Genomic DNA, 12,598 nt, shown 5'->3' on the forward strand with positions numbered 1-12,598 from the left:
TAAGAAAAATACTTTCAGCTCAGAGAATGTGAAGTATTGATTAGGAAAAATATTTTCAAAGTAATTTCTGCATGTAATGGATGACAGTCTGAAAGATTATAAGCCATCTGCATTCTCCCAGGAGTTCTTTCAATGGAAATTATTTTCTGTTTGAGTTACAAATATTAAACAGAAAAGAAATCAGAACACATGGTATGTTCACTTGCACAGGGCTGCTGCAGGCACAGATTATCTCCTTGCCAGAAAAAGGAACTTACTGCAGAGTTCTTCTGTGTCAAGATTGCTGGAAAGATAAGAGGATAGAAGGTTAGTGAGCTTAGTAATGTTTCTTGTTGGATTGGTAAATAGTAGGACTCAATATTAACCTGACTGGGATATGAAGCCTCCGTGCCCAGGCTGTAGCAGGAGATGTGGGTGCCTGGCCCTTGCTGGCCTTGCTCTGCTGCCTCAGGGAGGCTTGTCCTAAGCTGGAGGCTGTAGCTGTGTGTAGCTGGCTGCAGGTGCAGCCTCCCTTCCTGGTCATGTTCCCACTGGCACCTTCCTACTCACTGGCAGCCCCTTTGAAACCCCTCACCTAGCCTTTGGGCACCATGGTGCAGAGTCATCACTCCTCAGGCTTTACACACTTGGTCCTAGTGCTGGCAGAAATCCATCTAAACACCAGAAATTGGTGGGGTTTTTTCCACACCTTTCTGCCTGTACTCTTCTTCTGGGGCTGTCATGCTGGACAGCATGGCTCAGAGCTCAGCCCTCCATGCTACATGAGGGGAAAACCCAACAGATTTCTCCTATTTGTAGTCTTCACTGAGCAGTAGTGCTCCACAGGAGACACGGTACAGCAGGAGGATAAAACTAGACGTAGTCCGTCAGCACTCTCATGGCTTAGCCCCAGTTGGCAATTAAGCCCCACAGAGCCGCTCGCTCACCCTCTCCCCCGGTGGGATGGGGGAGAGAATTGGAAGAGCAAAAGTAAGAAAACTTGTGGGTTGAGATAAGAACAGTTTAATAACTAAAATAATAACAAATTGTAATGAAAACAATGAGGGAGAGGAACAAAACGCAAGGAAAAAAACCAAGTGATGCAACTGCTGACCACCTACTGACTGATGCCCAGCCCGTCCCTGAGCGGTGATCACTGCCCCCTGGCCAGCTCCCCCCAGTTTATATAGGGGCCCTGTCATACGGTATGGAATAGCCCTTTGATCAGTTTGGCTGTGCCCCCTCCCAGCTTTCTGTGCACCCAGCAGAGCATGGGAAGCTGAAAGTCCTTGAGTAGTATAAGCACTACTTAGCACAACTAAAACATCAGTGTGTTATCAACATTATTCTCATACTAAGTCCAAAACATCGCACTATACCAGCTATTGGAAAGAAAACTAATTCTATCCCAGACGAAACCAGGAGAAGCACACATAGTTTCTAAGCCTTTCTGGCCATACAAAACTGTTTCACCAGTACTAACTTCAGCAAAATTAGTGATGTGAAAAGAAAAGCTGTATTGCCATATTCCCATATAAATACGTAAGTGTATACAAGTATTCCATACAATTCAAAACTGTTCATTTTGAACAGATTTCATCTTGATCAACTCTTAAGCCATATTTTCTCTCTTAAGCAATATTTTCTCTCTGAGGCTTTAATAGTCAAAAGATAAACCATTTGACCTACAGCTCAATTCTGAAAGTTAGCATATTGACTTTCTTCCAAGGAGGACAAGAAACTGATTATTAAAGAAACTTAAAAGCATGAATGTCCTTTTTGAATCTTGCTGAGGGGTGAATATTGAATGGCTGATTGCACTTAGGATTTTTTCACTTATCTTTTTAATGGGCTTTTTTTGTTGACCTTTTAATAAAATGATGACACAGTATTATCTTAAAGTCATTTTCACCAATGCTAACTTCATACATCTGGCTTTTATTTCATGAGAGAGAGAAACAGATAGAAAATGTGTGATCTTGGGTTGTCACAAACTTGCATACTCAGGGCTATAAAAACTTCTGAACACTTTTAATTGATGATGTAAATGAGATTTTCCCACAACTTTTATTAACTAAAGGTGACCTGATCTGCATTTGAATGGGCCAAGTTGGATGGCTGCAAATAGGTCTTGCATCTGATTTTTCCACTGACCTTTGTGGCAGGTATAATGAAATTCAGAGTAAGAATCGGTGCTGAAGCTGAGAAACTTAATTCTTAGGTCATTCACTCCTTGAATGCAAACTGAAACCCTGAAAGCTGGAAAGTTGCCTGAATCGAAAAGCAGTGACAGAATATGATGATGTTAATGACAGGAGTTTGCTGTTATGATGCTTACTCTTTGTTCATTGTCCCTGCAGGTTTTGCCCCTTCACACCATCTGCCCTTATTGCCTTCTCTTTGTAAAAGATATTTCTGCGTTTCTTAATATACAGCTTGATAACTGTGTTTAAAACAGCCTTTCACATTGTTAGCCAGTCAAATTCATGCTCTCTTTTCAAATTTCGCGTTAAAATCCATTCCGGTCCTTGTTCTCCTGCAGTATCCTCAGCAGTGTGGTAGCGATATAGTAAGGGAGTGGCTCAGAGGCTTTCAGTGTTGCTGTCATCAGAACATCGCTGTTAGTCCTATTGACAGAAGTGATGCAGCTGCAAGTGGACTACAAGTAAAAATGGAAATGTATTTGGGTGCTGAATTAATTTTCAGTTAGAACTGGGTACCTGAATAACGAGAAAATTATTGTCCAAAGTGATTTGTGCAGCAGCTTTCAGGAAGCCTGTGACAGAACGTAGAAATGACCTAAAGAGTGTGGATTTCAGTCTAGCATACTCATAGTATTTCCTTCTCTATTGTAAATACCCTCTGAGTTTCCATTGTTCTTGGCATCATATTTGAAGGGGATGCTGTTCTAGGCAGGGAAACTATAATTTTGTGTCACTGATTATTTCATTCTCAGAAATAATAACATGCTGCTTCAAACACAGTTGTGAACAAACCTAGAAATTCTTTTTCTGTATACAAACAATTTTGAGCTCCCTGCAGGATGCTACAATTAAAGAAGTAGAAATTAAAGAAGCAATTAAAGAAGTTTGGAATATATTTAATAGTACAGGAGTGAGGTGCACACGAAAGGGCTGTTTCTGCAACTCAGTACTCAGGGTTATAGTGGGCACCTGTTCATCATTTCAGTGGGTACATATGCCAAGGATGCTTCTGCTTAGATCTATAATCTGGCAATGCTGAATATGTTATTTGCAACATTTGCTGGATGACTCACATCCAGGTGCCAGCACTCCACTCCTGGTAAGTAACTGAAGCATAGGGTGCAGCCAAATGCATTCATGTCATGTCAGCACGATCATTGTTTAAACTTCTGCTCTCAATTTTCTTTCTGACTACTAAATGCAGTCCTTTTACGTGCCTGACTTTGTGTCTAAAATGTTCTCTACCTAATAACATGAGCTATTTTTAAAGGACTGTTACAAATATTCCACTGAGCAGTCCTGATCACTGCAAAGCTGATCATACCTGTTGCTCAGTGACAGAAATATAAGCAAATTCACTTGAATGAACTGTGGCAAAAGTGCCTATTTGTGGTACCTCTGCAAGCGGCCCAAAATGTGGGAGTGCAAAGCAGCTGTGATCACGCTCTTGTTCTGTCCACCACAGTCAGCTGTGGACTGGGGCCAGCCAGGAAGGAGGGAAGGTTAAAGCTATTCCACCCATCCACTGCTGTGAATCCACCGATCTGCAGCCCCATCCACTGACCTGACACATACCATTCTCTGGGACAAAAGGCACCTCTAGGCAAAGGTATCAGCAGAACATCTGCATATATTCCTTGGCCCACAAGAAGAAGCAATGACATCTCTTCAGTACAGGAATTATATATGAACTATGGACTCTGGCATCTAAAGCAGTTATTTTATTGAAGAATCCAATAGTATATGAAAGGCTTTATGAACTAACTTAATTTAGGAAATTCATTGCCATGAGTATGATAACCGGAGAAGGATAACACTTTCTTCTTCAAATCTCTTCATTCTCAGATATGAGAGAGATTTATTTCAAAGGCTTGAACCAACTCTTTTTTGGGTGCCATTTGCATGTCTCTTCACTAAATTTGGTTTTAGGGAGGAAAATTTGAGGCTGGTATCTCCTATTGTTAAGTAGAAGCATATAATTTGTGACTGAAAGGAATTAAGTGTTACTTAGACTGTGCAAGGTTAACTGAATAGACATCCATGGACAATCTCAGCCAAAAAGCTGTAAGCTCTTTGTAACAAGAAAGCCTGCATACCATCCCACTTCAAGTCAGTGAAATGAGATAAGTACTCCAACACTACAGAGGGTGTTGTGCAAAGGAGTCTTCTATGTGCACTTCCATTTTAAGGATATTCTGCCTCACAGCTCCTTTGCAACAGCAAAGACCTTTTCGCTCAGGTTTGTTCAAGGTTTCTTATCAGTGGAGGCAAAACTGCCTTTTGCCATCAGTAGGATGAGTGTTGGGACAAGCCCAGGCGTTGGCCTCTTGCCACAGAAAAGGGAGAGGAGGAAGGGGCAAAAGTGGGACAGAGCTCCTGGGGCTGGTCCCTGGGGAACCCTGAGGACAGTGCTGCTCTTCAACCCCAGGGCTAGCTGGATTGTGCACCCTCTGGCCTTTCAAACGCAGCAGCCAACTTGGCTTTCTGGGCTCTGACACAGGCAGTGGGGTCACGGCTGTTTTAATGTCCCAAATTGTGCCTCACTATATAATTGCCTGGTTTGCTTATGCTTAGCTCCAGGCCAAGTGATAACTTCAGAATCGTCACTTACTGGTCTGCGTGTGGCAGGACTAGAAGAGAGAATAAAGTGTTTTTCCTGACTAACAACTTGTCTGACAAAAAACCCTGGTCCTTTGCATTAGGCAATGATTCACAGGGATGCAATGACTACATAGCTGGCTAGCCACCTTAATCATCCCAGCTATAACAATCTCTGTGTTGCTAAAAGTCTTAGTAATACTATTAAAAGTTGCAGTACACCTACCATTAAGCAATGAGCGCACTGCTAGGAAGCCAATGTTATCTTCTGAAGAACTCAACTGAAATGAAACTTCTAGGTCAGCTCCATTTAGGTCAATGCAATTGAAACTACTCATTACAGTTTGATTTTTCCCAGTGTGAGCGATTCCCATTTTTTCTGCAGAAAGCTGAACTTCCCATTAAAAATAACCATTCATATGGAAAATTTCCAAGCAACTCTATTTGCAGCTTGTCTGTCTGACTAAAGCATCTGTTAGCATCAGGACTGTGTAAATCATTCTCAGTGAACTTGTTTTGTTCAGTCATGAAATACTAAACTGTATAATCAGCTCATTCTGACCAGCATCTTGCCTTTTTCTCTGTACTTCATTTCCAAACTGGTTTCTGTAGCTATTGTCTTGAAAAGTCTGAGAGTTAAAGCCAATAGCTGCGACTATGTCTCTTAAATAGTAGCAAACACACCTTTCTGATGTCAGTGCTGCACCATGTGCCTGAAATTCTTATTTAATCTAAAGGATCATTTTTAAAAAAATGGTCAAAAACCAATGTATTATTTTCTTCCTGTAATTTTTTGCATTCAATAATTCCTTTTTAGAAAAACTACTTTTCACTCACCTGCAGTTCACCTAATTAAAGAGCCTGTCTCTATCTCATGCTGGTTTTAATACATCTTTTTTTTTTTTCCTCATTGTACTTAGAAGTTAATTATTTTTTCTGTGTACTTTTATTGAACCGTGATAAATCAGCAATAGCATGAGACTAAAATATGCCTTCCAACTGAAACAAAAGAAAACCATCCAAGGCACAGATAATTGCTATCCTTAGACTACTGTTAAACTACTGAGGATTTGTCATTATTATCTTTGCAACCAGAGTCTTGAAGGAAGCACTGGGGGGGCCATATAACATGCATTTCATTTTAGTTTCAGTGCACAGTACTGGGCTGCAGGCTAATGCAGTCAGAGGGGTTCCCACGATTGCAAGGATAACGCTAACCAACCTCTTGCTCTCAGACATCACACTGGCATCCTTTTGGAGTTCGCTATTCGGGAAGATGATCTCAGCATTTCTCTTTTGGCCCAAGGGAGGAACTAGGGCTCTGCTAATGAAGACCTGGGCAGGCAGAGGGAGATGGATTCACTTTGGGGCTGAGTCCTAAATGTAGTCGGCCACATGTGCGCTGGGTGTCCAACCTCCTCTGCCAGGCAAAGGAGCCCCTGTGTATTCAATGGAGTTGGGGTTTTTTCAGTACACCAGCTAGCAGGAGCCTGAGTAATTGGATATAACATAGGCATCTAGTGTTTCAGATGCTCTAGCATTTCTCCCACCACCCATGTCCCAGCTGCTTCTCCTGTGTCATCCTGTCCACCTTGTGGTGGTGTCTGATGGCTCAGGTGGGAGCATCTTAAATGCCTTATGCCTGGGCAATAGTGCTGAAGCCTATGTGAGCAGAATTACTTCTTAGGTGCCAGTGACTTCATTGACTATGAGGGAGCCTTAGACACCCTGCTGACACATACACATGCAAGTGTAGGTGTGTCTCCATAGTGCCAAGTCCCATCCCTACATGTGCAGTACATACAGCATGACAGCTCTCCCAAATGCCCAGCATAAGCTCGGCGCTGCAGGTGGACGAGGCTCTCAGATCCTCACAAAAGTCATCTCTGGCTTGTGCGTAGTTTATCTTTAACTTGTGCCACGCACAAAGGCTTAATGGGACCTCCCTACCTTCAGGAGGTTGCCTGTGCCCCAGGTCTGCCTCAATAGTTCTAGCATCCCTCCTACCTTGTAACTAAGTTCCTGGCTGAGGACTTCATTTTACCAATGAGAAAAGTGAAAAAAACAAGTCTGATTCCCCACTGACTCATATGAGTCAGTAATCAGTGAAGCATTTATCACACTCTCTCTCTGGCAGTGCTGCAGACTGAATCCCCTTGAGATCCTCTGCATATCTCTTTGTAACTTTGCCAAATCTTCTCATTATCTTCTGACACCTTTTCCCTGAGGATGCCATTATGCAAAAACAATTTCCATGGAAGTTATGAGTGGGGGGAGGGAAGGGAGAAGGGTAAGAGTAAAAGGGAGGTTTACATTTGCAATGACTGCTAAAACCTATTCACTAAACCATTAACCGTGTCAAGGATTCTTGCTCTGCTGAAACATGGGCTCGTCAGAGTTGACATTAAAATTAGGCAGGGGCAGATTTACCAAGGAAATGAGCTGTAAAAGCATTCACCCCATAAGCCACAATTGTCAAACTTTTCCTCCATACTTCTCTCCATGTAGAAGAAGACCTGTGCTGCTGATACTTTTCTCTGCTTTCAGTACAATTATTCAGGCAATAACACATGTAAACAAAATAGCTATATTTCTGCAGAACTACCTCCTCTGAAGCTGAACAGTGCTGCAATACTGTCTTGCACGCAAGCTGTTTAACATTCAGTAAAGGCAGATGTGAAGTCCAGGTAATGCAATCTATTAATTATGTAGAGCATGCTAACCCCACAAGTTAGGGTTTTCTGAGTTGGGGTAATTGGGAGTTTAAAAAGCTTCTTCAGCAATATTACAACCCCCAGGCAGCTGCACTGAACATATGCACACATTGGATTTAGAAACCAGATGAGAGCTCATAGAAATGTTAAGATACAAACTAGGTAGTAGGAATGATGCACACATTATTAAAGCACTTAAAATATCAAGTTTACAATAAAAATATGACTTTTGTTCTGATTAGATGCAAATATGGGAGGAAGAAGATCTTCAGGTTTGTATTTGATCTATATTATGATTTAATGATTCAAAAGGGCCCAGAAATGAAATAGCAATGGAAATAACACCAAAAAATTCTTCAACATTTTTCAAGTGGAAAGTCAGCAAAGCCAGTCACATTCCATGATTCTTCTTCCTATTTAATCTGTAAAATATTCTTGTGCTCCAATGTGCTCCTAAAAACAGTGCTTAGGAGAATATGTTAAGAAACACAATGCTTAAAGTTGCAAGAGAACTGCACTCTTCTCTCCTCAGCCTTAAACTTCTCAGATATTGCCTTTGTAAATGTCTGCAATTTTTGAAAACATAAAGCGATTCTTGTAGTTAACATCACCAGCTCACTTCTATCTTCAGGCGGCTTTGAGCATCAGTCCCTGATAGCCTTTGCCTTGAGCTGTGTGTATTGATTTACACTCGTGCCATGATAGTACAAATTGCTACGCAACCAAAATTAGTGTTTCACATTCACTTGATAAAGGAGTTAATAACCAGGATGCTCCAAGACAGCAGAGCATGTGGGTCTTCAACTTCAAAATTACTTCAGCTATGACCTGCAGGCCATGTCCTCCATGAGCTGCGTGTTGTCACTCTCCTTGTCAGCCCCAGGAAAGACTTCTGGTGCCTTTGCTGCACCTGCATTTGCATCTAACACCCTTCCCATTCCTCCCATCAGCCCTGCAAAGCCTTGCTGAGCACTGTGTAGCTTGGAGCTGAGGTTGTGAGGGAAGAGAGGGGTGAGGAACCACACTGGGTTCCCTTCACCCTTACAAAACTCCTCCGTAAAGGCTAACTCAGCTTTCAAGTAGAGTGCATTGAGGTTTTTTGAGATCTCAGAACCTCACCACTGACAAGCTCCCCACTGTGACATTACAGATGTGTAACATAGATGTCATGTCAAATATGTGTCAAATCAGGAGGCAAAGATAAGCTCTTCCTCTTGCTCCTTCCCTGCTCACAGCCATGCCCTTATGTTGGTCTAGCTCATACTATGGTAGCTTGGCTCCTACTCAACACACTGTGGGGATCTACCTTGGCCTCCCAATACCTTCAACAGAGCTTACGATGTCGCCCAGATGCTTATAGTGTGCTTATTTCTGGGCTATCTGCAAAACACTTAAACCATTATGAATAAGGGGAGAAGGATCATTGTACAACTCTAGGTTGAAGCTTAAGTCTTTAATAATCACTGCTCTTGATTTCTTGCCTATACTTTCAATTTTTAAAGGGTCTTTAAATACAAGACACTACTTTGCAGTAGATGCAAGTGCTAAGTGCATGCTAGGAAACGAGAACCTAGAGACCTGACTGTAACAGCCCAGACCTAACCCCTGCTGCATCAACGCAAAGCCTTTTCTTACACTGGCAGAGTGAGGGCATCTGAGCGGGCATCTGAGCATCATAACAGCTTCTTTATATTATTTAATGGTATGTGTTTGAATAGGGATGGCCCAAAGGTTTCATGAGATCCTGAAAAGAACAAATAGAAGTGACTTTCAGTGGAAGTCAAATGCCTAATTGGCCTTCAGCTTCAATCTGAAGTAATGACAATACTGGAAACTGCATTTAAGGAAGAATAATGAATTTCTACCCCACTAAAGCAGTCACCTTGTGTTAATTACACATCAGGAATGTTAGTTGTATGGCCTAAGCAAAGCATTCTACTGTCTCTTTATGCAGCTTTTGAAGCACAGTATCTCCGAAAAATCAGAAGTTGCTTGTTTTACTGAATAATGTTAAAATTAATTTAATGTATGAATTAATTCTTGGTATTATCTCCCTGCCTTCCTTAGCAAACAGGAGACTGCCATTCACTGGGTCTCCACAGTGTCCCATTGGTCCAGTGTCCTCTTGTTTCTTTGTCGTCAGAGGAGGCTTTTAAAAAAAAACAACTTACATTAAGGTCTTGTGAACAGGTATGAGCTAGTCTGCCCATGGGGGAAATTTCTGTGTAACTCTGTATCTAGTAGTTGGATAATAAAATAATTATTATGTTGGCTTGTGGTTCAGTGGGCAGAAGACCCCACCACAAATTTAATTGTTTACAATTTATCTTTTTGATTACCAGTTCTTACAAATATAATTCTTGTATTAAAACACCCTCAAGAAAGGTAAAACATTGTAGCAGTACTAAAATATGGGAAAAAATAACTTCCTTTTTGAATGAACACACTACTTCACCTAATTTGCTTGTCTAGACAGTGATAGCATCATTATTAATCTATGTCATACTTGGTATATATGAACTTATACATTTGTTTCTGGCTGTATCAAAAGGAAAAAGGAATGGAAGTTAAAAAAATGAGGCAATCAATTTGTATGGCATGTCTTTACTGGTATTTATTTAATATTTAAAATGTTATAAAAAGGTAATGTAGATTTTGTGAACTAGGAAGAAAAAAATAGCCAGTCTACACATAAGTACATTCATAAATTGCAAAATATAGGTCCTAGTGATGTACTGAGGAAAGATCCTTAGCTAATGCAAATTTTCAGTAAAAGCAGTGATCTGCCCTGAGTGAATAACATGTACTTTAGGGTCTAGACAAATTGTAAATATAAATGCATCCTGGCATAATGAACTCCTATTCAACCTATCTCTAGGAAACTTTATGTGGTGGAAACTAATTCCTACTCATCTTTTTTCCCAGCGATTGTGGTCACTGCAGTACCAATTGACTCTTCTTTCACTTTGTAAAAATATTAACATCTGTCTGCACCAAATAACAAGGTGCAGAGATCATAGTCAGTTAGGCAGACACAACCTTAATTACTGGGAAGCTAAACCCCCTATTATTTGCCCTGCTATCACATTGCAAATGGTAATTGCTCATTCTAGCAGTCTTCCAGAGCCTATCTGCTTTGTAACAGGTATGTTACATTAGCTTGGCTTGGTCTTTTAAAAAGTTAATAATCTTCTAAATCTCTCTTCAACAACACTGATATTAGGACCCATGTAACAGGGGGGTTTAATACTTGGTTAATTTAGTTGCCTTAAAAGTGTTAAGCCAGTGTAAGTCTTTTATGCTTTGAATATTTTTTTTGAAAGATTGCTGCAACAGAGCTGAGAAGGGAATTCAGATTTCCTGAGCTTGTGGCCCATGGATATCACCCAAAGGCCACCTCTCCTTTTTTATCTTCAGGCTTTGAAGTACAAAGACTCATGCACACAGACAGTGAGGTTTTGAATGCTGGCAGAGCTGAAAGATTTAATTTAGGTGGAAACAACCTGAAGTCTGCTCTTGTGACAAGCTGGGTATGAAATCTTGAGATACTCCAAGAAATGATCCAGCGGATCATGACATGCTTCCCTCGCCATCTGTCCTAGGCTTTTACATGCAGTGTAAATCACTGCATAATCTGAATGCTTACAAAATATTTCTGGGATAGGGAACTATGGTCTGCATTTTGTAAATACTGAAGTGAAGCAGAGAGGAGATAAATGATTTGCCCAGAGTCTGACAGAGTCTGTATTTTAACTGGATAAGAGAGACGAAATAATCTGTGCAAATCTTCTCCTACTAGATACACAACTGAGTAGAATTTCTCACCCTCCCCTACTAAAAACCAGTCATAAACTACTTGGGAATTACAGGCACAACCCATGATTTTAATTTCATTCCCTTGGGTAATTTGCAAGTGAAAACATCACAAAATAGGTGGTTTGGGAATCGTTTGATATGTAGATGATTCTCCTAATGCTTACATCACAAAACTTCCCAAGGTTCAATGAACATTTTGCTATTTTTCCTAGCCAGCTGGTTAATTTGAGACATTTTACATAATCTGCCCTTTTCAGCAAATGCCAGTGAGTAAAGTTTTTGCCTCCTCATTGTATCTGCTTCATGTGATTTTTGCTGGAAAGCTATACTAACAAGGAATTTATATGATACTGTCCAAGCTGTCTCTCTTTGCTATATCCATCTGATATTTGGCATGCTCCATCTTGCTGCCTGCCTGATGACAGGGTTCTCAAAACCTTTCAAAGGTGCTAAGGAAAAGCCTTTAAAATATATTTGCCTCTGTTAAAGAGAAAGATCAAGTGGTGTAGAATACTTCTCAGCTGCGAAGTCAGACACTAAGCCTTTTATCAGTTACAGACTTCATGAAAAAACATACTCAAAAAGCTTCTTGTTGCTGTTTTAAACCTAAGCTTTAAGCATGTTTTCTTATTAGCTATATCTAGGTTCTACTCGATAACAAATAGAGTTAACCAGTCAATAGAAAGCACCCTTTCTTCTGGCTGGAAAAGGTAATTTAGTAGGTTTTCTTAGTCTTCCACCTGTTCAGTTCCCCGAAATACATGAAAATATGGTCCTTCACAGTACATATTGTCTGTGACTTTTGTGCCCTGCTTTTTGCCAGGCTTTTTATGGACAGTGAGAATCATCTCTCTCGCAGATGGCTGCTGCGCCAGTTTCATTATCTGCTCTCAGCTAATAACTGTAGCATTTGACAGTCACACCTATTCTTCAGGTATGCCTATCTCCCAGGAGGAAAAACGTAATGTTATTCTCACTTTTCTACATATTTTTCAGGTCTAGATATTCTCTGCTAAAGAGAAAAAGGTTTACGAATAATAAAATATTTACAAATAAAAACATTTTACAGATTTAAAAAGCTTTACAAATAAAAAGAAAGGAAAAATAGATGTAGAACATCTATCTTCTTTTTTCTTAGAAATCTTACATAGTCATCGAGGATATTTGCCCTTATCAGGATGCTCCCTGACAAATGCACACAAATGGAATCATGGTAAGATAAAACCACTCTCATGCAGATAGGTGGTACACATGTCCAAAGCTGTATGAATGAGTCTTTGACTCTGG

The 12,598-nt window shown here is 40.5% G+C and overlaps 1 protein-coding gene across 1 annotated transcript in view; it reads right to left on the bottom strand.

Moving 5' to 3' along the window:
• NECAB1 (N-terminal EF-hand calcium binding protein 1) overlaps nucleotides 1-12,598 on the bottom strand; it is a 71,087-nt gene that overhangs the window by 37,470 nt on the left and 21,019 nt on the right. The window contains exon 4 of the mRNA XM_072851205.1: nucleotides 258-283. Coding sequence (XP_072707306.1) covers nucleotides 258-283 — 26 coding nt within the window. The remainder of the gene's footprint in view (nucleotides 1-257; nucleotides 284-12,598) is intronic.

Source organism: Ciconia boyciana, chromosome 2 (assembly GCF_034638445.1).
Source record: "Ciconia boyciana chromosome 2, ASM3463844v1, whole genome shotgun sequence".
Lineage (NCBI taxonomy): Eukaryota > Metazoa > Chordata > Aves > Ciconiiformes > Ciconiidae > Ciconia > Ciconia boyciana.